This window comes from Sesamum indicum, linkage group LG2 (genome assembly GCF_026168435.1).
Source record: "Sesamum indicum cultivar Baizhima isolate 11 linkage group LG2, ASM2616843v1, whole genome shotgun sequence".
Classification (NCBI taxonomy): domain Eukaryota; kingdom Viridiplantae; phylum Streptophyta; class Magnoliopsida; order Lamiales; family Pedaliaceae; genus Sesamum; species Sesamum indicum.
In genome coordinates, this window is record NC_142658.1 from 3,496,590 (window position 1) to 3,523,110 (window position 26,521).

At 35.3% G+C, this 26,521-nt stretch overlaps 4 protein-coding genes across 5 annotated transcripts; all 4 read left to right on the forward strand.

The window, feature by feature from the left end:
- The first annotated feature begins 310 nt into the window (after window positions 1-310).
- LOC105178439 (FKBP-like peptidyl-prolyl cis-trans isomerase family protein) lies at window positions 311-3,954 on the forward strand. Its single transcript, XM_011101906.3, has 6 exons — window positions 311-570; window positions 2,019-2,089; window positions 2,226-2,312; window positions 2,817-2,966; window positions 3,109-3,168; window positions 3,651-3,954. The coding sequence occupies exons 1-6, from the start codon at window positions 339-341 to the stop codon at window positions 3,711-3,713; spliced, it is 663 nt and encodes a 220-aa protein (XP_011100208.1). The 5' UTR covers window positions 311-338; the 3' UTR covers window positions 3,714-3,954.
- A 606-nt stretch (window positions 3,955-4,560) lies between these two features.
- On the forward strand, window positions 4,561-10,671 carry LOC105178435 (spliceosome-associated protein 130 A). 2 transcript variants are annotated; one of them, XM_011101897.3, is made up of 4 exons: window positions 4,561-7,712; window positions 8,628-9,119; window positions 9,718-9,872; window positions 10,181-10,671. In XM_011101897.3, exons 1-3 carry the CDS (start codon window positions 4,707-4,709, stop codon window positions 9,853-9,855), a joined length of 3,636 nt encoding a protein of 1,211 aa, XP_011100199.1. In that variant the 5' UTR covers window positions 4,561-4,706; the 3' UTR covers window positions 9,856-9,872; window positions 10,181-10,671. The 2 variants fall into 2 exon arrangements, with proteins under 2 accessions (XP_011100199.1, XP_011100201.1); XM_011101899.3 differs by having other exon boundaries at window positions 10,247-10,671.
- Window positions 10,672-12,500: 1,829 nt separating this feature from the next.
- LOC105178434 (Ribophorin I) lies at window positions 12,501-19,371 on the forward strand. Its single transcript, XM_011101896.3, has 10 exons — window positions 12,501-12,734; window positions 13,185-13,229; window positions 13,361-13,995; window positions 14,088-14,235; window positions 14,310-14,486; window positions 15,532-15,600; window positions 15,696-15,785; window positions 17,752-17,910; window positions 17,991-18,215; window positions 19,007-19,371. Exons 1-10 carry the CDS (start codon window positions 12,630-12,632, stop codon window positions 19,196-19,198), a joined length of 1,845 nt encoding a protein of 614 aa, XP_011100198.1. The 5' UTR covers window positions 12,501-12,629; the 3' UTR covers window positions 19,199-19,371.
- Window positions 19,372-20,330: 959 nt separating this feature from the next.
- On the forward strand, window positions 20,331-23,353 carry LOC105178426 (outer envelope pore protein 21B, chloroplastic). The gene is made up of 5 exons (XM_011101891.3): window positions 20,331-20,501; window positions 20,993-21,067; window positions 21,531-21,683; window positions 21,860-21,958; window positions 22,971-23,353. The coding sequence occupies exons 1-5, from the start codon at window positions 20,409-20,411 to the stop codon at window positions 23,052-23,054; spliced, it is 504 nt and encodes a 167-aa protein (XP_011100193.1). The 5' UTR covers window positions 20,331-20,408; the 3' UTR covers window positions 23,055-23,353.
- The last annotated feature ends 3,168 nt before the right edge of the window (window positions 23,354-26,521 follow it).

A 26,521-nucleotide genomic window follows, 5' to 3' on the forward strand; every position in this document is an offset into this window, starting at 1 on the left:
TAAAAATACAACACACCTTATCCTGTGAAACTAAAAATATAATTTTCCCCATCTATCCATAACCGCTCTTCCCACCATCTGCAACTGAAATGCCTTTTTCCCTTTCCTATAGCTCACGTTCGAATCCCATGAAACTTTGTCGTTAGTTTAAACGTCTATTTGACGAGAAATACCAATTCTGTAAAAAGAATTACAATTTGAGAACTAAAATCGTCAACCTAAACGTTTAAGGACCAAAATCGAATTAATAATAAAGTTTGAGGACTAGAAGTGTAATTGTCCCAAAATATTTTATTGCCCCTTATCTCTGAGTATTAGTTGGTGCATCTCCAACGGCCATGGCTTCCTTAAGAACCGTTGAGAAATGTACACCAAAAATTCCTCAATCTTGTTCGAAGCCCACAACCCAAACAAAGCGAAAGATCGCGTCTTTGCCACTGCCCATTTCGAGAAGGTCTGCAATTCTCATCTCTGTTCTGCCCTTAAGCCTTACTGCGCTTCCCCAAACATTGCTGGCTAGAGAAAGGCGGAACAGGAAGACCATCCCACTTGAGGACTATCTCACAAGCAGTGGGTTTCTCGTTTTCTCTTTGCATTTGTCAAATCTTGAGTTCTTGCTGCTTGTGCTGGGATTGTCTGTTCGTATGGTTTATTGGGGTTTCGTTTTTACTGTTTCTTTTTTTAGTTTCTTGCTGTTGCTGCTATCTGATTGCCATAGGGATAGTAGTAATGCAACTAGATTGAAAAATTCTGATTTTCCTTTTTTTTCTTTTGGATAATGCGGGGAATTTGTGAAGTGTTTCTTGATTTTGATTTTTCTTTTGTAGTTCAGGATAAAGTTCTGGAATATTGATCAGTTTCTCCACTCTTTCGTTGTTGTTGTTGGAGTGCATGAGTATTTGCTATTGGAAATATGTTGATTTTGGATTCTTTCTTAGCTTATGACATGTTCAGTAGAAATGAGATTAGTCCTATTGGATTGACAGATTAAGCCATTGTCTTTTTTGTTATATTCAACCTTTTGAAATGGTAAAGTTACATAGAGCTGTAGATATGGTTGTTGATGAGTTCATGTGATTGAGCTGTCGGTGTTCTTGTAACTCCCTCAAATCCAGTTTGGATATCTTGTCGCCATCTGCACTGTGTGGTTGTTGAAACTGGAGGCGACGTGCATGTTATGCCCTTGGTGTTGCTTGTGTAAACTATATAATGCAATGGCACTCCAAAAAGTCATCCATGCAATGTGCATATCCGACACCACTCTAACATGTGTCCAAAAGAAAAAAAAGGAAAAAAAAAGATATTGCAACATGCATGTACAGGACGCTATTACTTGAAAGACATGGTACTAACACAGTTGATGGTGTGTTCTAGATGTTTTGGGTATATCAATATATTTTTATATATCTACTTTATCAGTTTAAAGGGTAAAATTTTTAAATAAAGACTTTTGTAATTAATTGAAAAATAGTATGACCAATCTGAATTCATTTTCTCACATCTTCTTTTTACTTTTCTCTTTTTTCAAAGCGATATTTTATTCTATGAATCACATTAACTTACATCTAAAACTAACACTGATATGATGTCCTTCTCTTCGCACTTGTATATTTCTATAAAACAATTACCAATTACATACATACATATATCTACTTACATGTATATGTTCATATGAAATGTACAGCATAGTAATGTTTGAACCATGTTATGTATAATTTTTTTGAAAAATTACATATCGTGGTGTCCGTGTCGCATCATTCCCATGTGCTTGTATCATAGCATGTTAACATCTCTATTTATTTCCCGTTGTCAAGGTTGACATCATCTAGAGAGCATACTTTGTTGCTTCAATCAAAAACAAAGCAAAGAAAAACATGCAGTCCAGGGCAGTTGATCAGTACAAATTTCCAAATGTTGTTATCCAGTGTGCTAACGTATGATTAGTCTCCTGTTGTATATATTCAGATGCAAGCACTTTGTATCTTCTTCCTTCACTAATTAGTTCTATTCTGAGGCAGCCGATGGGCTTAAGTATTATGATCTTGTTGAAGGGAAGGGTCCAGCTGCTGAAAAGGGATCAACTGTGCAGGTGTGTTTGCAATAAAGTTATACTATATTCTGTTTTTTTCTCACTTATAAGTAGTCTCTATGTCCGAGAGATCCCGAGATCTCTCCTTATGTATAATACATTCAGTTGAATAATTCTCTGATTTTCATACAAATAGGTGCACTTTGACTGTATATATCGTGGTATTACAGCGGTGTCAAGTCGAGAATCTAAACTCTTGGCAGGAAATAGAATCATTGCTCAGGTAATTAATTTCAGCTACCAGTTACACTTTCTACTGTGTAAGAATTGAACAAAATGCTGAGTTTAATTACAAATCGTAAGAAAAATGTATTTGAAAGTTTAAAAATTTATGTGGAAGCCTGGATGAACCCCATGAGTTTAAAAAATTTATGTGGAAGCCTGGATGAACCCCATGCCTTTCATCGATGTTTATTTATACTTTTTAATAAAAGAAGAAGCTTGGTTTTAAACCATGATTATTTGTTTATTTTAAAATAAAATAAGAACCATGGTTGAAGACCATGCTTCTGTAGCATCACTGGATTAAATGATTGGAGGGTTCCTCTTTTCTTCTTTTTATAATTAATCCCAAAACCGTGGTCTAGTCTTTTACCAGGCTTCTTAACAAAACTACAAGAGCAAGCTTCCCATCTGTGTGTATGTATATGTATGTGTGTGTGTGTGTGTGTCCCCTTGATAATACGTCTTTTATTATTTTCTAAGTATATCTTGTACTTTTAAGTAGCCTTATGAATTCCAAGTTGGAGCTATACCAGGAAAAGAGCGAAAGCGTGAGTTTGTAGACAATCCGAACGGCTTGTTCTCTGCACAGGCTGCACCAAAACCTCCAAAAGCTATGTACACCATAACTGAGGGGATGAGAGTTGGTGGGAAGGTAACTTCTGTATCCTTCTTCATGGCTTCTCAATTTCAAATATGTTCGTATAGATTTCCATCCTTTCCTTTCCTTTGTTTTTCCTCATTGTTTTCCGTTTTTATATATATATATATATCTATTTTTTTTTTCTGGGATGCAGAGGACTGTGATTATTCCTCCAGAGGCCGGGTACGGCCCTAAAGGAATGAATGAAATACCGGTAATGCTTCCACCATGCTTGTCGATGATTTATTGTTTCTCTAAGAGTTAGTCAATATTAGATCACAATGCTTCTTGCATTATTAATATTTGTTAAGTATAGGCCTAATTTGAGTATATTGATGTAATAAGATGCGATAAAGTTGTACATATTAACAGGACAAACCTTATAATTGCACATGGCGTCTTTATGTTATTCTAAATTATTTTCATTAAGAAACAGCTACCTTCCTTCAGACACTTTTCACCGTTAAGAAACCTTACAATCACTTCCCCTCTGAGATTTAAAAATCAGATAACTACATTGTTGTGTTCCCGAACTCAGATTATTACCACCAGTTCAAACGGAATGGAGGTTTGTAATGAGAGCTTATGATGAGTCGAAGAGGTTTTTGTAGTTAACCATTTTACTAAAAATGCATAGCGTTCTATTACATGTTCCATTTAGTGCATCCTTAGGTTCTCCTGTGTTTTATATTGCAGCCAGGTGCCGAGTTTGAACTAAACATCGAACTTTTGCAAGTAATTCCACCTGAAGGCAAGTGATACACTACATACTCGGATCAAAAAGGTTTATTGTACATTCGGGCTTCTGTCTTGTGATTCTTTTCTTTGATTGGGTAGGAATTCATGATCCTTCTCATCGTGGTTCTTTCTTTATGTAAGAACGAGAACACGTTTTAGTAGTAGGATCCTGTAGTCCCAAATTTTTGATTCGTTTGTGTCGTTAGCCGAACAGACTTGTCCCTGAATCGAGCTTCTTCAATCCATCAGCATCTTATCTCCATTTTTAAGTGTAATGAAACCTTGTACTGTTGAGTTTTGTCTCCCTCAGACTGTTACAGAATCAGGATGCAAAAACTCCAAGGACAACGAGTCTTTTGACGGAGGTGGAGGCGCTAACCCGTCAAGAAAAATCTCGTCATTGCATGGATTCAAAAATTATTATATATGATGTATGAGTTTATAAGATAATTTGGATATACTTTACCAAACACCCTCTTAATCAGATTAAATTAATCACATTGTAAATAGTATTATAATATTTATATATTTAATTATTTACTTTAAATTACATAATTCTTTTTCTTGAACACTTACTTCAAATTATATATCAATAACAAAAAAATATAATGTTTTTATCGTGTGATTGCGTGCTCATTTTCTCAAAATTATTTTTTAGAATTAAATTATGTTTATATTAAGTTCAAACGAGGTTTAATTAAATGAAATATGAGTTGAGATTAAATAATTTAATGTTTTTATATTAATTTAATGAAGTATGAAAATTTATGAAATAAATAATTTTTTTTAAAAATTAAAATAAATTTTTATGGATATTGATTATGCGTATAATTTTTATTGCAAGTGGGGAGGTTTATTAGGCAGAGACGGCGTCGTATTGTGGGCCGAACCCAAAAGTGAAAACCCCTTTGTCCCTCCCTCGGCCTCCCACACTCTGTGTCTCCCAAATCCTGCGGGTTCCCAAAACCCTCTTCACTTCTCACATCTCATACTCTGTAGCTTCTCACTCTCAACATGTACCTCTACAGTCTGACCCTTCAGCAAGCCACCGGCATCCTTTGCGCCATCAATGGCAGCTTCTCCGGCGGAAAGTCTCAAGAGATTGTGGTGGCGCGGGGCAAGGTCCTCGACCTCCTTCGCCCCGACGAGAATGGTAAGCTCCAGTCCCTCCTCTCTGTTGAAATCTTTGGCGCTATTCGTTCTTTAGCTCAATTTCGGCTTACGGGTGCGCAAAAGGATTACATTGTTGTGGGTTCGGATTCCGGACGGATTGTAATCCTTGAATACAATAAAGAAAAGAATACGTTTGATAAGATTCATCAGGAAACGTTTGGGAAATCTGGATGTCGTAGGATAGTACCCGGGCAGTACTTGGCTATTGACCCTAAGGGTAGAGCTGTGATGATTGGTGCTTGCGAGAAGCAGAAGCTTGTTTATGTTTTGAATAGGGATACTGCAGCTAGGTTAACTATTTCGTCGCCTCTAGAGGCACATAAGAGCCACACACTCGTCTATTCGATTTGCGGGGTGGATTGTGGGTTTGATAACCCGATATTTGCGGCCATAGAGTTGGATTATTCTGAGGCTGACCAGGATCCCACTGGTCAGGCTGCTAATGAGGCACAGAAGCATTTGACCTTCTATGAGTTGGATCTAGGGCTTAACCACGTGTCGAGGAAATGGTCTGAACAGGTTGACAATGGTGCTAATTTGCTTGTTACTGTGCCTGGTGGTGGGGACGGACCTAGTGGTGTGCTTGTGTGCGCAGAGAATTTTGTTATATATAAGAATCAGGGACATCCAGATGTCAGGGCGGTTATTCCGAGACGCGAGGACTTGCCGGCAGAGCGTGGGGTCTTGATTGTCTCAGCTGCCATGCATAAGCAGAAATCCATGTTTTTCTTCCTCTTGCAGACCGAGTACGGGGATATTTTCAAAGTGACACTGGAACATGAGAATGATAGAGTGAAAGAGTTGAAGATAAAGTATTTTGATACTATTCCCGTGACGTCATCCTTGTGTGTTTTGAAGTCTGGTTTTCTGTTTGCTGCATCGGAGTTTGGCAACCATGCCTTGTATCAATTTCAGGCTATTGGAGGTGATCCAGATGTGGAGGCCTCGTCCGCTACGCTAATGGAAACAGAGGAAGGTTTTCAACCAGTGTTTTTCCAACCGAGGAAGCTGAAGAATCTAGTGAGGATTGATCAAGTTGAGAGCTTAATGCCTATTATGGATATGAAAGTTATAAATCTCTTTGAGGAAGAAACCCCTCAGGTATTTTCACTTTGTGGGCGGGGACCTCGTTCATCTCTGCGGATATTGCGACCGGGTTTGGCTATTAGTGAAATGGCAGTTTCACAGTTACCTGGCGTTCCGAGTGCTGTCTGGACTGTGAAAAAGAATGTAAATGATGAATTTGATGCTTATATTGTTGTGTCTTTTGCAAATGCCACTCTCGTACTTTCCATTGGTGAGACTGTTGAAGAAGTTAGTGATAGTGGATTTCTTGACACAACACCTTCGCTTGCTGTTTCTTTGATTGGGGATGACTCTCTGATGCAAGTCCATCCAAGCGGTATTAGGCATATCAGAGAAGATGGCCGCATCAATGAGTGGAGAACCCCAGGAAAGAGGACCATTGTTAAGGTTGGGTCCAATAGACTTCAGGTTGTCATTGCTCTGAGTGGGGGGGAGCTTATATATTTTGAAGTTGATATGACTGGGCAGCTGATGGAGGTTGAGAAGCATGAAATGTCTGGAGATATTGCTTGTTTGGATATTGCCCCTGTCCCAGAAGGAAGACAGAGGTCACGCTTCCTAGCTGTTGGATCTTATGACAATACCATCCGCATCTTATCTTTGGATCCCGATGACTGTATGCAGGTTCTGAGTCTGCAAAGTGTTTCATCTCCCCCGGAGTCTCTCCTCTTTCTTGAAGTTCAGGCTTCTATAGGAGGGGAGGATGGAGCAGACCATCCAGCTAGCCTCTTTCTGAATGCTGGTCTGCAAAATGGGGTTCTATTCAGGACAGTGGTGGATATGGTCACCGGGCAGCTTTCAGATGCTCGCTCTCGGTTCTTAGGACTCAGAGCCCCTAAACTCTTTTCTGTCATTGTGAGAGGACGGCGAGCCATGCTTTGCTTGTCCAGTAGACCTTGGCTTGGCTACATACACCAAGGGCACTTCCTCCTGACACCGTTGTCATATGAGACTCTTGAATATGCAGCTTCTTTTTCCTCAGATCAGTGTGCAGAAGGTGTTGTTGCTGTTGCTGGGGACGCATTAAGAGTTTTCACTATTGAGAGACTGGGAGAATCATTTAATGAAACTGCTGTACCTTTGAGGTATACCCCGAGAAAGTTTGTACTTCAGCCCAAGAGGAAGCTGTTGGTTATAATTGAAAGTGATCAGGGAGCATTCACTGCAGAAGAGCGTGAAGCTGCAAAAAAGGAGTCATTTGAGGCTGCTGGAGTGGGAGAAAATGGAAACACGGAGCAGATGGAGAATGGTGAGGATGAGGAAAACAGTGATCCCCTTTCTGATGAGCAATATGGTTATCCTAAGGCAGAGTCTGGAAGGTGGGTGTCTTGCATCAGAGTTCTTGACCCAAGGACAACTCAGACGACCTGTTTACTGGAGCTTCAGGATAATGAAGCTGCATTCAGTATGTGCACTGTAAACTTCCATGATAAGGAGTATGGAACTCTTTTAGCTGTGGGTACAGCGAAGGGCCTACAGTTTTGGCCCAAGAGATCCTTTGAGGCTGGATATATTCATATATATAGGTTCAGGGAAGAGGGGAAGGTCCTTGAACTTTTGCACAAAACACAAGTGGAAGGTGTCCCCCTCGCTTTGTCCCAGTTTCAAGGTAGATTGCTGGCTGGTATAGGATCTGTGCTTAGATTGTATGATTTGGGAAAAAGGAGACTGCTTAGAAAATGTGAGAATAAGCTGTTCCCTAATACAATCACTTCTATCCACACCTATCGAGATCGGATTTATGTTGGTGACATGCAAGAGGTTTGTTCTCTACTTCTTTGCTCCTAGCTTATTCATATAATGCTTTAACAAGTGCTAGATTCTAATGGAGGATGCAGAGCTGTGGTTCTAAGTTTGTCTAGTTGACAGTAAGAATTATTTTTGAGCCTGTACTTATTTTTAGATTTTGCAAAGTTCAAAGTTGGTCTTGTTTTGTCATGAAAATTAGATTGAACTTGAGAAGAAAAATCTTTTGGAAATAGTTTGTTACTGAACATCTCTTCACATGATTCAAAGTTCTGGAAGCTATCTTTTTCACCCTGATAGGATATCACCAATCAAATGTTGGGCGAAATAAGTTCACAGTTGTATTTATTAAAGAATTTAACCTACTAAATAAAGATATGAATGCATGTTATATGCTTTGGTTTATGGATATGTAAAGGACGGTTTTAGTTTAGCCAATGTTCAATGGTGTTTGGTAAACGATTGTTATTTTAGTATTGTTGGCTTAATATCCCTAGTTCATTTTTTTCAAGTACTTAGAAATAGGTAAGAAATGAAGCTTTTGGTTCTAAGCAAGTTTCCTAATGAAGCCTAAGAAATTCTTCTTTTTGCCACCCATAGAAGCTCTTCTGTGAAATTCATTATAATATTTTTGTGTAGAGTGTAGAGTTGTTAAATTGATGATGAAGTTATAAGCGAAGTGATTGAAACTCTTTTAGTTAATAAAGTGTTTGGGGAAATGCTATCCTGTTCTCTATTTCGTTGTTTATGGCAGATGCCAATTCTCGAGGTAATTCACATATGGATCTTTTGTATCTTGTAAATTATTGATGATCCAGATTTAATTTTTCCAGTATGTTAATTTCGACTTATGCTACATTTCATTGCATGTAGTTGTTCCAATTTCTTCTTCTAACAATCATATCCTCTGGGTTTGTTTCTATTTCACAGTCATTCCACTATTGCAAGTATAGACGAGATGAAAACCAGCTGTACATATTTGCTGATGACACTGTTCCGAGATGGCTTACTGCAGCACAACATATAGATTTTGACACCATGGCAGGTGCAGACAAATTTGGAAATGTTTACTTTGTGCGATTGCCACAGGATGTGTCAGATGAGATTGAAGAAGATCCAACAGGTGGTAAGATAAAGTGGGAGCAGGGGAAGCTGAATGGTGCCCCCAACAAAGTAGAGGAAATAGTCCAATTCCATGTTGGCGATGTGGTCACCTGCTTGCAGAAGGCATCTCTGATTCCAGGTGGTGGAGAATGCATTATATATGGGACTGTAATGGGGAGTTTGGGAGCATTGCTTCCATTCACATCACGTGATGATGTTGATTTCTTCTCTCATTTGGAGATGCACATGCGACAGGAACACCCACCATTATGTGGCAGAGATCACATGGCTTACAGATCCGCCTACTTCCCGGTGAAGGTGAGTAGCAAAGCAGTTAGTCATCCATATATATTACTATTACACGCATAGAGGTTTTTCTTCTGAGATAATTCATATTCATATTATCCCTTTCTTCTTGATTAGGTTTAAACCTATACTCTTTGTTTTCTTGTTGTTGAGTTCCTCTCTCCCTCCCTCTTTATTGATTTTGGTCAGGGAAGCAGGGGATGGCAGTTGTTAATTATGATACCTTAATTGTAGATCTAAAGAAGTTCCTTTCCTATTTAACTCAGTCCAATTGTGAGGATAGGGTATGGATATAGTCAAACATCGTACATGTCCGCTATATCTCAGTAGGAAAAAATGGTGCATGTGCATGAGTTGGATAAGTGAGTCCCGGTCGCAAGGTTCCACTTTTGCTTTTATACTGTTTGTTCGTACAGAGAAGATCTGGGAGCTGCATTCTTGACTATTGTTGATTTCCACCATGAAATACCACTCTGATAATATATGGAGTGACTCTGTTATCATGCTATTACTGTTCCTAAAGTAAATTTGTTTGTTCTGGCTCTTTGTTTCTGTTAAGTGTCACCTGAATTATGGGTTGACAAACTGAAGGTTTGCAATATCATTACAGGATGTGATAGATGGAGATCTGTGTGAACAGTTCCCTACCTTGCCAATGGATATGCAACGTAAAATTGCAGATGAGCTTGATAGAACACCAGCTGAGATTTTGAAAAAGCTGGAAGAAATCAGAAACAAAATCATTTGAGACTGTTCAAGTCGATGGTAAAATTCCTAATCCCGTTAATCAGGACATTTTTGGACTTTATCAGTCTTTATGCATGCTCCTTCTCCTATTTCTTGGTCTTTAAAGTTTTGTCTTCCTTGGTTCTGTTAGTTCTAGTTTAAAATCAGCTTTCTTTCTGTATAACATTCAGTTGGAATATTGGGTTGTTTGTGATGTTCGTAGTCGCAGCAGCTTTCTTCAATATAATGCGCACTTGTCTCTGCTAGGCCTTTCATCTTAATAAGGGCATGTGACTTGTCATATAACGGTTTAGACAACCTGTAGTTATTGGATTGAATGCACACAGGTCTTTGCTTGGCCTTTTGTCTTAATACAAGGATCGGCTATTTACATGCTCAAGAATGTTGAACAGAAAATTATGTATGGACAATTACTGCTTGAAGTATTTAACTTGCATTGGGTGTGGATGGATGTGATGGCACGGCAGCCTGGGACAGTCCAAAGTTTGCACCGAAAAGCACAAAGTGAATCTCACCGTTCCAAGTCACTTCCCGCCCTGTGCTTGCCTCTGTTGTAAATGCCTCTAATGTAGACTTAAGATTATTCAGCTGGTTTTTTCTCCTCGTGGCATGTAGAATTTCATGGTTCTGAATTGGTTTTGTGCCTCTGACATGCACAAATGTAATATTGTTAAAGAGAGTAGAAAGAAAGGATTTAGAGATGTGTGTGTGTGTGTGTTTTCTGGGATTGTTGGTGATGTTGATGCAAATGGAATGAACTTGTGTAACCTAACCACATTGATGTTCTCTAAATTTCTGCACCTTCTCTTGAGTAAAACTTGGTTCCTAGTTTCCTTCCAGGATATGTGATTGAATTGCAGCTGAATTAGTCAAAATTTAGGGCATTTCTATCGTCGACAGAATATCTTTTTTGGAGTGTTGTTGACAAGGTTAATGAAATCCCTTGCGGGCAAAACAGCTCTTCCAAACTATAAAATTTTATGCCTCGCGTTTATGATAATTTTCTTTCCATTTCGTTGTGAAGATGAGATTTTCATTCTCAAAACTCTCCAGAATAATTACATATGTGATGAAGAAAAGTAAAAGATAAAGGAAAAATAATGAATATTTTTTAAATTCCTTTTTAAAAATGATAATTATATTATGTTTTAAAAAAAAATAAAATTATATTTGTACCTTTTTAAAAAATTCTTCATTTACAATTAGGACATAAAGATATTACATAAAATGAATAATTTTACCCTTCATCGCATTCTGGAAATTCTTTGAGGTTGTGTGGCCTGTCTTTTGCAAAATTACGCTACACCTCCTAAAGGCTATTAGTGTATTATTTTCTAGGATGTTTGTTTAAATTTTTTATCTGAATAAAAAATGTAGTTGTAATTACAACTAGATCTTCAATAGGTGTATTTATAATTTTGCAAAAGAAAGTGTGTTTTCGTTTGCATCTTTTGGCGTAGCTTCAGGGATTATCATATAATTTACCCTGTTACTCAATACGATGAGTTTTTCTTTCATCAACCACTACTTTTTATCTAATAACAATAATTCAAAAATACACATTTTTTTAACTTTATCTACACTAATAAAAAGAAAGTATCATTCCTATTCATAAATAGCGGTTAATACCATGATACTAAATTTTCAAATTACTGAGAATACCCCGTATATATTTTTCGACCACTCCTACTCAATTTCTTCTTCCTATCTATATATCCATATTATGTAGAAAAACAAAGATTTTTCACTCACAAATAATAGTTTGTGACACCGAGACACCAGATCCTTTTTTGTGTAGATGATATCACTGAGTTATTTTTTTTATTTATTTTTTGAAATGTGATATGACGGTTTATATATTTTATTCTTATGTATAATATATTTGAAAGAGTAAAAAGATTATTTATTATATGCACGCACGACGTACATATAATAAATAATCCTTTTATACTTTAACATACATTATACATAAAAATAAAATATATAAACAGACATATCATATTTTCTAAATATGTTGAAATTACTGTTATGACCAAATTTTATTGAAGGGAAGAAATGAGTTAAAGGGTAAGTTTGAATATTTAAAAGTTGGTACGAAAACAAAGTTTTCTTTTATAACGATAATAGTTATCGTTGCACGCGATTTTCACGAGCATGTAAAAAGAACTTTGTTGTGAGACGGTAAAAAAAATACATGAAAAGAACTAATTATAATTATAAATTGTACAAAATATGAAAAAATAAGGTGAGAGAGAAATGTAGAGTAGTGAGTAGTTAAAAAAATATATATAATTATGAGATTATTAAAAAATATTAAAATGATTAATTTGACCAAATTTTTTAAAGGGAACACATAAAATAAAGGATAAATTTGGGTATTCAAAAATTGGTTCGACAATTTATTTATTTTTAATAATAGTACAAATTATACGAAATGTTGAATGAGTAAATTCATAAATGGAGAAATCTCCGGCAATGTAATTTTAAAAGTTATTTTTAGGAAAAAGGTTATAATTAATTTTAAGAGAAGATTTAAACGTAATTAACCGGAAAATGAAGGACAGAAATCGATGTTCAAACGTAAATAAAAATCGCTTATCAGGTCTAGAAAACGTTGTTCTGCAAAAACAGCAAAACGCGACAACGAACAGTAGAGGAAAGTCACTTAGAACTTGGGGCTATGGATCCCCTCACTTACAACTACTTTGTTGGATTCACTTCAGTTTACATTCGAGTGTAATAATAGCGACTGATTTTAGAGAGAGAAACTGTAAAATGAAGCGGATTCGGTTCGATCTCTCCTTACTCTTTGTTTTTGGATTTTGTATGTCATTCTCGACTGTCTGCTCCGATCTGGTTATCTCCAAGCTCGATCGCCGGGTAAAAATCCTGCTCTTTTTTTTGTTTTTTTTATCAAGCAAATTACTGTAGTTTGTGTAAATTTCTGTTGTTCATTTATGTTGAAATAATTTGATTTTTTTTTTTTTTACCTAATAGAGATTTTCATATTGGATCGCTAGGGTTTTAGAAGCTGTTTGGATATTTTATTTATTTGCATCTGTACATTGCCTATGTAGATATGTGTCGTGGCTTAGGTTTTGGTTATTGATGCTTTTTCTTTGCAATAGACTGTATTTATGTGAAAATCCAAGGAGAATTTATAGATGTGTCGGAGGTGGTGTGGATGCTGAATGGTGGTGTTGGATTTGACATCAAAATTGAAAACTTGGGAATGTTTTTTTGGTGTTTCGTAGCAAGTGATTTCATCCATTAGTTTGGTCAAATTCATTATTGTTTGCTTGCTGATCTTTGTGATGTATTCTGGTGCAGATTGATTTAACATCACAGTTAGTGAGGACCACTGTATCATTGAAGGTATTATTTCTTTTTTTAACTTGCATGTTGTTGATATAAGTTATTTGTATCATTTAAATGATACTGATTTGTAATATTAAAGCTGATTTTGTTCGTTTCAATGTTATTGTTGTTATTGTCTTCCCATCCAGGTAGAAAATAATGGCGTTGATTCAGTATCAGAGATTTTGTTGCCCTTCCCTGAACATCAAGCAAGGAACCTGGCTTTTCTGTCAGCAATGATTAGTGAAGGGAAAGACAAAACGAAAAGCTCTTCTGGTAGCCTTCCCATCGAAGCCACAAATCCAAAAGGAAAGCCCCCATCATTGACTTGGTACTCTGTCTCTTTGCCCAAGGAATTGAGTAAGGGAGGAAGCTTGACATTGGAGGTCAAGGCTGTATTTACTCATGTACTGAGACCTTTCCCTGAGAAAATATCTCAGGCTGATGTTCAGCTTGTTGCCTTCCAGGATAGTGCACATTATCTGTCCCCTTATACAGTCAAAGTCCAGTCGCTTACCATTAAATTACCGGAACCAAGAGTTGAATCTTATACAAAACTGGAGAATACCAAGTTTTCTGGTACAGAAATAAAGTATGGTCCTTATGAGAATCTTCCTCCTTTTTCGTACACACCAATAGTAGTTCACTATGTGGGCAATAAGCCATTTGCGGTTGCTCAAGAGTTGGTACGTGAGATAGAGATTTCACATTGGGGAAATGTGCAGATCACTGAGAATTATAACCTTGTTCATGCCGGTGCTGAGATTACAGGGGAGTTCTCAAGGTATAATTATACCCTCATTCAGAAAAAATCTTGTTTGTTCCATCCTCTTGGACATTAAGTTTATATATTATCTTTCCTTCTGATACTTGCAGGCTAGACTATCAGGCACGTCCCCATGTTAGAGGTGCATCAGCATTCAGAAATCTTGTTGCCAAATTACCACCAAGGGCTCATTCTATTTACTACAGGGATGAAATTGGAAATATTTCAACGTCTAATGTATGGAGTGATTCAGCAAAGGTGGGTTTTGATTGTCTTTTGGAGTTGATCTTACATTTGGCTTCGATTATGATATGCATTCTTCTCAAGTGCAGACACTACTGGAAATTGAGCCTCGGTATCCAATGTTTGGTGGTTGGAGAACTTCTTTTACCATTGGATATGGCTTGCCGCTTAAAGATTTCGTATTCCAGTCAGAGGGAAAACGTTTTCTCAATATCTCCTTTGGTTGCCCCATGAGTGATGTGGTTATTGAAAATCTCATTGTAAAGGTACTGTTTCTTTATAAGATATTGCATTGAACACGCCGGATTGTATGTGCTGTTTCAGGGTTTCGTTTGATCCTGAGAAAATGAGAAAAAAAACTTTTCGTTTGGTTAGAGCATTATGCTATGGATGATGCTTCTGGGTTGTCTTGGTTGTTAGTATTATTTATGGCATATATTACTTTTGTATGTGTTTGCCCCCTTACTTGCTTGTACACCTTCTTAACATTTTTTACAAAATGGGTTGCAGGTTATAATCTATTTCCAAACAAAGTACTTACTTCATTTCAAATTCAAACTTCTGCATATACCTTTTCCTTTTTGATGAGTTTCATCCAAAGATAGCAATGTGAGGAAACCAATAGCATGAAGCACTTGGAAATTAAGCTAATGTCCACACTTTTACCTTTCTATTATTCATACCTTTCCGCCCTCCTACCTTTTTTGATGTGTTTGGTCATTTATTTGCATACACATACTCTTAGTGCTTTTGGAAAGTCATATGCAGGTAAAAACCTAATGTCTGGACCAAGTAAATTTGTGATTCAGTTTCACAAACTTCTTCATAAGCCAGATTTGTTTGGACTCCCTGAGCATAGAGTAGCTAATTGCATAAGCTGTTTCTGATTTGGATTTAATGAGTATTTAAAATAGAAAAACAGAAGAGTATGAAGCAATTGGCAGTTAAAGAGATTGTCAAAACTATGCGCTTCTCTTATTGTTCTGTTCTTGCTCCTCTTTATCTATATCCATGAGTGCTTTCATGTCTATTTTTATTTGATTGCTTGCCTTTATTTTTACTTTTTACTTTGGTTGGAAACATGTCTATTGTAACTAGATTGATATCTTCCTTTTCTACTCAGCATCCATATTCTCCACTTGATAATTTTCTGATTGATATTGTTACTGTAAGATGCTGGCCTACAAGACTCTTACCCTGCTTTTAACATGACCTTATGTGGAATTATGACTTCTTTGTCCTAAAATTTTTGCCTTGTCTTTTCCTTGTTTAAGATTGATTATTAAATGTATTCCATATGAATTCTGCCAGATTGTTTTACCAGAGGGGTCAAAGGAAATCTCTGTATCAGTTCCATTTCCTGTCAAACAGTCTCAAGAGGTGTGATTAAACTACCAGTTAAATCCTAACAGATTCTTCTCCTAACTGGTTGTAGTACCTATATCCTTATATATTGTTTTTGTGAGCTGGTGCAGACAAAATTTTCTCATCTGGATATGGTTGGCAGACCAGTCATTGTATTAGAAAAGAAAAATGTTGTGCCAGAGCATAATCAGTATATTCAGGTATTGTTCCAACATTTGTATTACTTATCAACCTTTTTGGGTAAATCAGAAACTTTGTATTATATGGAAAAAAATAATTTTCAAGTGAAGAAACTACTTCTCTGAAACTGCATGAACAAGTCAACTTCTACTAAAGCTGTCAATAATAGCCCATAGAATTCATAAACGTAGACATTGAAAAGATATTTGCTCTTCATCATCCAGATTGTACTCTTCTGATTTTTGAAAATTGTTTCCTTCTACTAGACCTTCCAGACTATTTCCAGATTTGTAAATTTTGACTAGCCTTTTCCTGGGTAGTTAAAGCAAAATTTGAAGGAGTTTTAACAACAATAGAGGAAAGGAATGAACAACATTACAGTCAATATAATGATGTCTTTCTTGAGATACTCTACTATTATATTAGAATTTTAAGTTAATTCTTGAAATATACTTTACAAATGTAAGGATGCAAAAAGTGACATTAATGAATCCCAATCAAACTTTAAAATTCTGATTAGTTTGGGAAAGTATTGGCTCATATATGCATTGAAACATTTTATGATTTTCAGAAACATTAGGATTTCCAAAGAGAGAGGAAAAAAGGAAAAAAGAGAAATATCGGCTGTTAGAAAAAGAAAAAACAAATACCAAGATTAATATTGGAATTTGGAACTCCATTTAATATCTTATAACTATGTTACAAGAACATCAACTCCTGATATTTTAACATTTGTTGGAGTGTTGCATTTAATAATTCTTTGGACCCTGTGATAATTGTTTATTTTCGAATACTTGGTTATATGATACATGCTCAAGAGCGTACACAGAATAGCATCCTAGACACTATCCTATAATAGGTGTCAGTAGTCCAGAAAAATGAAAATTCTAGAAAGTTCATAGCATTTTATATAGTTTGAGAAACATTGAATTGCTTAGGTCATCGATAAATTGATATCCAATCTTCAATATGCAACTCAACGTAATGAGCCGTTCATAAGTTTCTTTGTCGTGGTTGGCCGAATTAGTCCTCTCCTTACGATTTATTTAAACTACTCTTAACTCAAATATGAAAGATTCTCTATTCTTTTTGATAACCTTAATTCATGTTATCTTGGTTTTTTTGTCTTCCTCCATGTTATTGATGATTAGCCTCAGTTCCTTTCTCATGCATCTAATAGTTCCCAGCTAAATGTCAAAACCATCTCAAACAAACTGCTAATACTTTTCTTCAGTTAGCTCTATCTTTCACAATATAAAAGTGTGATAACTTCTTATTCTGTCATTCTCGTTTACAATTTATCCACAGTAGCTCTAGATTCTTCCTTTAAATGACTAAGTATTATTAAATGTTTCATACATGAAGCAGGACCTTAACTCTTAATGTTCTCTTCTTTAGCACGTCCAAGTTTCCTAGTTACTCTTAAGACAACTACCTACTTAAATCCTAAAATAACTACCATTCCAACTTTTAAATAGTAGTCTTTTCTACCAATGAAGAGTATCATGTGCTCTCCCTGTACATAACTGAAGCTCCTGTTTTGTTGTTGGATGCTCACAATTGTTTATATCCTAAAAATGGAAACTATTCTTTTGTAAATTATTCTATTGCTCAAAGTACGATGCAAGAACCAGCTAGTCTCAAAGACTAATTTTGAGGGTCAAAATACAAACTTATCCAAAGTTCTGCCAGTTCAATCTTCATTGTGAACTGTGTTCCATTTTTAAAATGGAGGCTGAAATTCCGATGGAATACGTAACCAATGTATACCTATAGCGTTTGTGATTTAGTGAAGCTTCAAATAATATCTTTTTAGGAGGTTTAACTCTTTAAACAACCACAAGTTTACATTTGAATTCAATTTTGATTAAGGCTTGGTGTAAACAAATACCATGGTGGATCCATGTGGAATAGTACTTGGTTTATTAATACTTCATCAGACAGACTGGTTGTTTACGTCAAGCTAATACATCTCTTTTCCCTCAGGTCTATTACAGATTCTGCAACCTTTCCCTCCTTTGGGAGCCATTGATGTTGATTTTCGGGTTTTTCCTCTTTTTTGTTGCATGTATAGTATATATGCATGCAGACTTCACAATCTCAAAGTCTTCCCCTTCTTATGTGGCAAAACTTCAGTGGGATGAGGTGTGTATTCTATTATCTGTTCGTCATACTGCTTAAATGGAAAAGGGGAAGCATTAGCTAAGTTATTAACTTTTTTACAGGTCCAAACCGCAATTCAGCAGTTCCAGAATATCATGAACCGGTGTTTGGTTGTTCATGACAAGCTAGAAGCATCATTGCGTGAACTATCGAGAAATGGTAATGTGCAGGCCTGCAAGGCAGCACGAAAAGCTGCTGACAGTTTACTTAAGGAGCTGTCGAAGGAGTTGAAACCCATCTTGTCATTCTTGCAATCTTCTCCACAGGCGGTTCAGATAATGCCCAAGGTTTCACACTATTATTTTATTCACTCACTAATATTAGCTTTAGGAGCATGGATTAATCTACCTTAAATTTCTAGGAACTCTGAGAATTTGTCTGGATAAAATAAAAAGATAATTACACCATCCTCCCCTGAGATTTGGTGTAATTACACAGACCTTGAGTTAGGAGGCGGCGTTGAAAACAAAGAAATTGTTGGAGTTCTCATTTCTATCTAGTCCCAACACGCTTGATGTTAAGAAAAGATCTCTTGCCTGAGGTTGGGAAATTACATCTATGTGTTTGTTTTCGTCAAACAACTAGATCCACTAAAATGAAAAGAATTTCCTGTCAACAAAAAAGTTGAATAAAAAATTATATTTACGCTCGATTGACTTACAAACTTAATGTAGGTCAAATAAATCTTTTATCACCAACTACCCTTATGAGGATGAAGATGTATAAGGGTAGTTTGGTTAGAAAAGATTTGTTTGACAAACAATGATTAGGTAACAATCGATGGCACATATTGATTTTCGTTCAATTTATTTGCTGATCTCAACAAATCCCCTGAATTTTGATTAATGGATGGATCTATTTGTTTGGTGAAAAAAAACTTTAGAAGTAGTTGATGTACTTTCGCAAAGTGCAGGCTGTTTATGTGTAATTACACCAAACTTTTATCCCTAAAATAAATTATTACTTGGGAGTCCTTACAAGAAGATACTAGTTTATGCAGTGAGGCCAAGATATCCTGGTATGGGGGTGACTTTCACATCTTACCACCTTATTTTCCTTCATTGGCTTTTTAATACAGGTTGAAGAACTGGTATCCAAGGAGAGGGAACTGCAAGAAAAGCTGATGTTGAAGCACTCCACTGTGGTAGATTCGTACGAGAAGAAATCAGGGGGCCGAGACATTGAGAATCGTGTTGCTGCAGTTCAGCAGAAAATCACACTGTTGAGACAGGAAGTTGATGAAATCCTTGAAGTAATCGATGAGATCTAATGTAGGTCAAAAACGATTCATGTCCTTAACATTTCTCCCAACTTGAGATTATTTTGTCCGAATGTTGGGTTCAAAATTTTGTTGTTACTTAGATTTGATCTTGGCTATGCATCATCTGACTCTGACATGAAAAAGAATTCGAGAATTTGATAATCTATAAACAGACTTACACATTTTCTCAGGCTTTATCATGTTGGATGATATTGTTTTCTTCATTCACGGGCATAAAGCGTGTTTTCTTGTATGCATTATAAGCGGGTTTTCTCTATTGTTAAATCCAGAGCATGTATATATGAGCGTGAAATCGACCATTAATTTTGACTCACCAATTACCCCCTACAAAGTGTTCCGTTAATCAATTTGCTCTACCCTCAACAATACATCAACAATTATGGATTATTACATTGTCTTCTTTTGGATTTTAGTGTAATTTTATGTATTCGAAAAATTATACATAATATTCTTGATATTTATTTTTATCCAATCAATAAATTTATCTATAAATAAAATTCATATACATTAGGAAAAAAGTTGAATAAAAATCCTTAATTGCTTACTACTACATAAATAATTTTTTTAAATTAAATTAGCATCATACATCTTTACGCTCTAGTGCATTAGCTTGTGAAGATTGTAAAATGATAATTTGGTTACAATTTTTTTTACATGTAATAAATATAATTTTTATTTAATTGATATTAGGAAATTGAGTGGTTCTAGCTAATAGATGAATTTTTTATTTGTTAGATAGGGACAAATATTATGGCAATTTTTTAAATTATATAGAATTTAGTTATAGCTATAGCAAATATTAGGAAGAATGGTATAATTATTTGTAAGAATTAATATAAAAGTGTTGGTGAATGAAACAATGTACATGTTGACATGAATTAATCGTAGGCACGAGATGATTGAAATATATATTTTTTATTTTCTTAAGTTTGAAATATTTATAATTTCAATCCCTTATAGTTGGCTTCGTATTTCTTTCCCCCCCTCTGCAAGGACCAATCCTTCCTTATTATCACCAAGTTGGAGCTTGAAACTCAATTAGTAACAAAATGAGGGACCTAAAGTGTAATAATGAATCTCAAATCCCAAAACCCCGGTGGAATTTCCGCCATATCCTTATCTTCTTCTCCTATCTAGGGCTTTTGTAATTAGACTGAACCCTATTCAGTAGAGAGAGACAGAGTTCGTTCATTTGAGAATGGAAACCTCTCTTAGGTATGGTGCAGATTCCAAGTCTCTCAGAATCCACGCCAAGGAAAAATTCCCCATCGGCGCAAATACGCTCTGCCAGGTAAATTTCAGTTCCTGCTTCTGATGTTTTTAGTTCATTGTATTTGTTTTATTAGCTCCTTTTGATTTCATGTAATCCAAAGGGGTGCGATGATTAAAATACTTAGTTATCCCTGCTATGGTGAGCGTGTGATATTTCAAATATTGAATATGTACGTTTTCTTAGTGGAGTTTTAATAGTAGCATTTCTTTTTGTGCTGTGTATGATATTGTGATATCGGACTTTGTGGGCTTACGAGTGTGCTCAGAACTAGAAAAGGGTGTATGAATGCGAGTAGTTTTAAGTTAGGGAGAATGAGTGCAATCTGGGATGTGATGCATTTCAAATATAAAGACTTCTTATTCAGTGGTGTTTCCGTTTTGTTTATCTTGTCTCAACTTTGGTTCATTGATGAATTCTCTAGTGGCCTATTAGATTCTTCAGACGTTCGTTTATTCTCTGCTAACATGACTTGTTCTATTGATTCATGTGTCTGTATCTAAAATTGACAGCTTAATGGAGAGCTGGACACAAGGATTGGAGCTCCTACTTACCTTACTGCAATGATAAGATACTTCTATCCTGGTGTAGGTGTCCCATTCTTTAGTTGATCAAAATTAATTTCCATTTTATAGTACCACCTGAATGCCCTCGCTGAATCATAAGAGTATGGAGTCAAATAATTTTACTGGAAATTATGGATTGGTTTTAAGCTAAATGTTTCAGTAATGGCAACCATCAGTTGTATCACATCTAGGCCCAAGCTTTTGGATATTTATACATGTGTGTGTATATTATGACTTGGGCAAAAGAAATATTGTTATCAAGAGAACATTTCTTAGTACAAGAAAAAGTGGGTATTATACCTTTTTCTTCAAAAGTAATACTGGTTTATGCTTTCTTAAATAACTCTTTGTCATTCTTCTCCTTTCATGATGTCCAATGGAGACATAGTGGTGCTATTGTTGCATATCCTCAATCTTTAAGTCATCCCTTGTATTAGCTACAAGGAGGCAACAAAGTTCTGACATCTTCTTCTGACCTACATAGTTATCGGCCAGCCTTGGTGTGGGAGTTCAATACACTAGGCATGAGAAGGTACACTATATGGTACGTGGAAAGACGACATATCCAGTAACTGCTGATGGATTGCTAAGCTTTAATGCTAAGGGTCGATGTCATATTGACGAGGAATTTAGAGAGGTTAGTCTTTCTTTCACACCCAGCCCATATTGTTTTGTGGCGATTGATTCATAGGTTCGTTTTTTTTCCAGTACGTGCTATTCTCTTTTTCTCAAGGGTCTTCGTAAATTTGACGTAACTTTTTGTTTTGTCTTGTGTTTTATTACATTCTCATAATTTTAAGTAAACCTGAGCAGATAAATTATACTGGGGCTGCAGAATTTGTTTGGAACATCTTCAATGTAAAAAAGGACCAAGATTTGCGGCTCAAGTTTGGATATAATGTTTTGGACAAGGTATGTTTACTTTAGAAGCTTGCACCACCCTCCATTTTGATTCAGATTTCTGCAACGAGTAACATTTCTCAATTCAGAAAAATTTGGACTGTTTTGGACAAGTTATGTTTATTTAGAAGCTTGGACCATCTATTTTGACTCTCATTTCTTCATCAACTAACACAAATGAAACTAAATCTCAACTTAGAAAAGGTCAGGCTGTTTCTTTCAACTTTTCCTTTCTTTATTATAATTGTTTGGAGGGGAATATTAGCATGAACCCGCTTGCGTCTCTCTGGCATGTGGCATAGAGATTAAATGTTTGATGGGTTTTATATTTCCCCACCTCTCCTTCAGTATGATCTTAGCTACTTGAAAGACATTGATTTGAGGCGGTGGGAAAAAATGTATCCAAAAAATGTGGTCCAACATGAAATCTGCAGCTACACAATTGGGGAGTTGGGAAAGCAAAATGTAGGACCTTGGCTGCTTCGCATGAACTGTTAGGTTGAAAACTGTAATGTTGTTTGACATTCCTGAGGTAATCAGATATTGTGTTGGTCATACACCTATGAGAACTTTAATCAAATTATGTTATCAAATGAGTTTTGGACGATTTTTCCTCAGTATTTGCTCCAAATCCTTTTAAGTTTATAGAAATGATTATTATTTTCCAAATAAAATTTAATGTAATTTATGTATAGTAAAGCAGAAGTTTGGTGAAGGCCATTGGATTAGCAACCTCTGAGTTGGACAAACTTTTAGATTAAGTAAAAAAGGTGGGACTAAAGCTTCATCAAAATTGGACTTTCAAAGTGGTAGTTAAGAATCTGTGAGTCAGATCATTGACCTGTGATAATGTCTTTTGGGTAGTACATAGATCCAGAAATGAAACAAAAGCATTAAAACATGGACTGATGAAGGAATTAGCTGTCTCAATTACCTTATAATACGCTATTTGCACTTGTGTTTTGTGAAACTCTGCAACCTTTTTAACACCTCTATCCCTTTTCTAATCATGTTGTCCTTTCAGGTTCCATATATGCAGATTCGGGAAAATAATTGGACCTTCAATGCTGATGGAAATCGCAGATGGAATGTGAGATACGACCTGTGATGTGGGTTGAGCTTCAACACCATGAATGGGTGTCAATAGATATATTATTTATGTTAAAAGCAAAAGTAATGGGAATTTGTGGAATGGAATGCCTTCAACATCGAAAATTCTTGGAGTACATTGGAAGAGCAAGAAACCAGCTATAAAGTTAGAGGCTTTGTGTTACATATACCAGTCTCTATATTCTCCTTACATATGTCCGTTGATTCGTTGCATTGTACACAATTGACACCACCCAATTCTGATTAGTTGCTTCATTTATGCCCATCACTTTGATATAGCTTTATCTTTTGATTTAAGTACACCTTTATCAAGAATCTTGGTACTTATGCAAAGTCTCGAAGAAGAAAAAGTAATAAGGATATATACATTAATAAAATTGTTGCGTAATCCTTAATCATTCAGGATGAGATAAGTGGTTAAACTACTGGAAGTAGGTCCTCTGGCCCTCTTTTGGATTAAAGGCTGAACCCCAGTTTCACTTCTCCGGGGGCATTTTCACCTTTGATTTGCCTTTATGCAGTTTTCTACAGAGCAAGCAGTAGCCTTTTATGGATGGATTGTTGAGGAGGTTTTGAATGATCTTATTATTAGATAAAATTGAAACTAAAATCTGAGTATAAATATGAGTTTTACCACAAAGGGCTAGAGTAGACGCTACTTATAGAATATCTATCAACACAACCATCTTATATCAATAGAGATAGTTGAGCTCACTATCATCTGATTAGCTTGTTTATCAAATATTTGATAGGTCAGGAGAGCAAAAAATTGGTAGTTTGAAGAGTTTGCTTGCATTCGATGTTATTCACCTAGATAGTATTTGAATAAGCTTATGAGTTTGTGGATGGAAGTCAAGTATATCGATATAGGTTATTCTTGATAACTTTCGAAACTTTGAGTTATATCACTTTCTATATTTTAATGAGAAAATCCAAACATGAGGGTGAGGCCCATATAATAAAAAAGATAAATGAGTAATATTGTGACTCTCTCCAAGTATAGTCACTTGACATATAACTAATTGTATTCGACTATGAAGTCGAGCTACAATTTTCAATAAATAAAAATAGTATTGATATACCTTAAAAAAATCTAAGTTCATCAATTTTTTGACAGAATTTGTACATGTCTACTCCAAAAATAAAAAATCATACATACATATATCTTTGAGTAGCTCCGTTAGGTTGAACCATTTTCACTTTTTGGTATGCCTAACTTGGGTAGGTTCAACCACCCGACTTCGAAAGTGGGTCGGGTCATGAATTGCCTTTTCCCTCCTAACATAGTTTGACGGGTCTTGAATTATTTGTAAGTGGGTTTGGTCTATCTGTTTTCCACTTTATCATAAAAGAAAATGGAAAGAATTGGCAGTCAATTTTCAATTCATAAACCATTGAAGAAGAGTAGGTGTGGAGTGGTGAGTGGTGTGGATCCATTTGCAGCACAAAAGTCAAATGTTCGGACTTATTACAGAGACGTGCTCCTCTTAAATAAACCCTTGAAATCTTTGTTCGGATCTGATGTGGGACACTGGTTGGTAATGAAAAATTTTAATTCATACCAAGTTTTATTCAAATAAATTAATTATATGACAAGTGAAATATATATACAGTTTAAGAAAAATGACCAATCACATTAGACTTATTTCTATATCGATTTGATTCTATCTCGAGTTTGAGTAAAATTTTTTCGATTGACAATATATAGTCTTACAATTGCATTTGGACTCATATACTACGACTATTTTTACAATTTGATTTATTTAGACCATATTCAATACTTAAAAGATAAGCGGGCTCGAATTGCCAATATTTTGATTTTATCATAAATATAACGATACGTAATAAGCGGACCAAAACTATGACGATATTCGTTATATGTTAATATTTGTTATATGGTCGATCACTGTGTGACATGTCTTTTAATTGATTCTATTTTAAAGGTCGTTGATAGATAATATTTTGGCTAAATTTCTTTCTATCCTTTTTTTTTTTTTAAATTAGCTAAAAAGTTTTTTGTAATTTGAAAATATGCAAAAAAAACTCTTTGTGTTTTGTTAACCCCTGCAAACCCCCCTGCTGTTAGGAATGACGGAGCTTGTACTGCACGCATGAGTGGTACGATTTGGGGATTGTTTTGGCGTCCTTGTATGATTTTTTGATGTCTTATGACTAAAATGCCCTATTATGGCTATATAATAATTTTTGGGTATTTTTGACTTGTTTTTAGCTGGTTTTGAGTATTTTTTTTTCATTTTCATCTCTCTAAAAAATTAAAAAAATTATTTTAAATATATTTTGTTTAAAAATGCGAAAAAATTATATAAAATTTTTAATACTTAATAATTTATAAAATCACAATACAAAATTTAAATATCTTAATAAATATGGTTATTAATTAATTATAAAAATGATACATTATTAACTAATTTAAATATTATATAATTAAAAATATTTAATAGATTATATTTGAATTTATTACATTATAAAAATTTTTAATTGTTTAAAATTATTTTAATTAACTAAAAAAATATTTAAATTAATTTAAGTAAAATTATTGTTCAATATTATTATTAATTAATTAAAATATATTTAATTAATAGAATTATATATATTAAAAAAATTAAAAACATGAGGGCGACGGACCCCACCCCTCATAGATTGTCGTCCGACGATGCTGTCGCCCTCTTTCTACGCACAAATGTCGTCGCCCTTTTTTTTTTATCTGGGCGATGTCGCCCAGATTTGGGGGCGACGATCTACGGGGGAAGGCAGGGGCGTGGGGTGGCGTAGGGAGGGGGTTGCGCAGGTGGGGAAGAAGGGGGGAGGCGGGTGGTGGGGGTGGCGGTGATTGGGGAGGGGGTGCGTGATTTCTTTTCAAATAACTTTTTTATAATATATATTATTAATTAATGAAATATAAAATTTTTTGATCATTTTTCATAAATTTAAAATCAACGGTTAAGATTAATTGATCAGATCTGAAGGCTCTGGTATAATCAGTACAAATTCAATGGTCAATAAAATAAGAAATAATATATATTAAATAAGGGCATAATGATCATGTTATCAAAAAGTTAACGCCGTTAGTCATATTTAATGAAGAGGAATGATTGAGCTAAATTTTATAAAATATAGGGGAGTGTTTTGCCTATTTTCAAATCAGAAGGAATTTTTGCGAAATTTTTAAAATACAGGGAGATTTTATGCAATTTTACCTAATATTTTTGGAACTCAAAAATTATTGTACACTCTCTAGCCTAATGGATTCTAGCACGACACAATGACTTTTCGCAACATCCCACAAAATATTTGCAAAAACTGTCAATGTAATGTCAATTTTTCTGTGAAATTAATTATTCTATAAGGAATAATCACAATAACCTCTCTTTTGAAGTTAGTGTAATTACAGGATGCATGATTCTCCTTTTCTGAAATTATAAAGACCTTAACCGAATACTTAAC

Coding starts and splice junctions, on each gene's coding strand:
- LOC105178439 (XM_011101906.3), top strand. CDS start 339: ATGGCTTCCTTAAGAACCGTTGAGAAATGTACACCAAAAATTCCTCAA. Junction 2,313..2,816: donor GAAATAGAATCATTGCTCAG/GTAATTAATTTC, acceptor ACTTTTAAGTAG/CCTTATGAATTCCAAGTTGG. Junction 2,967..3,108: donor GGATGAGAGTTGGTGGGAAG/GTAACTTCTGTA, acceptor TCTGGGATGCAG/AGGACTGTGATTATTCCTCC.
- LOC105178434 (XM_011101896.3), top strand. CDS start 12,630: ATGAAGCGGATTCGGTTCGATCTCTCCTTACTCTTTGTTTTTGGATTT. Junction 12,735..13,184: donor TCTCCAAGCTCGATCGCCGG/GTAAAAATCCTG, acceptor ATTCTGGTGCAG/ATTGATTTAACATCACAGTT. Junction 18,216..19,006: donor CGGTTCAGATAATGCCCAAG/GTTTCACACTAT, acceptor TTTTTAATACAG/GTTGAAGAACTGGTATCCAA.
- LOC105178426 (XM_011101891.3), top strand. CDS start 20,409: ATGGAAACCTCTCTTAGGTATGGTGCAGATTCCAAGTCTCTCAGAATC. Junction 20,502..20,992: donor GCGCAAATACGCTCTGCCAG/GTAAATTTCAGT, acceptor TAAAATTGACAG/CTTAATGGAGAGCTGGACAC. Junction 21,959..22,970: donor GATATAATGTTTTGGACAAG/GTATGTTTACTT, acceptor TTGTCCTTTCAG/GTTCCATATATGCAGATTCG.
- LOC105178435 (XM_011101897.3), top strand. CDS start 4,707: ATGTACCTCTACAGTCTGACCCTTCAGCAAGCCACCGGCATCCTTTGC. Junction 7,713..8,627: donor ATGTTGGTGACATGCAAGAG/GTTTGTTCTCTA, acceptor TCTATTTCACAG/TCATTCCACTATTGCAAGTA. Junction 9,120..9,717: donor CCGCCTACTTCCCGGTGAAG/GTGAGTAGCAAA, acceptor ATATCATTACAG/GATGTGATAGATGGAGATCT.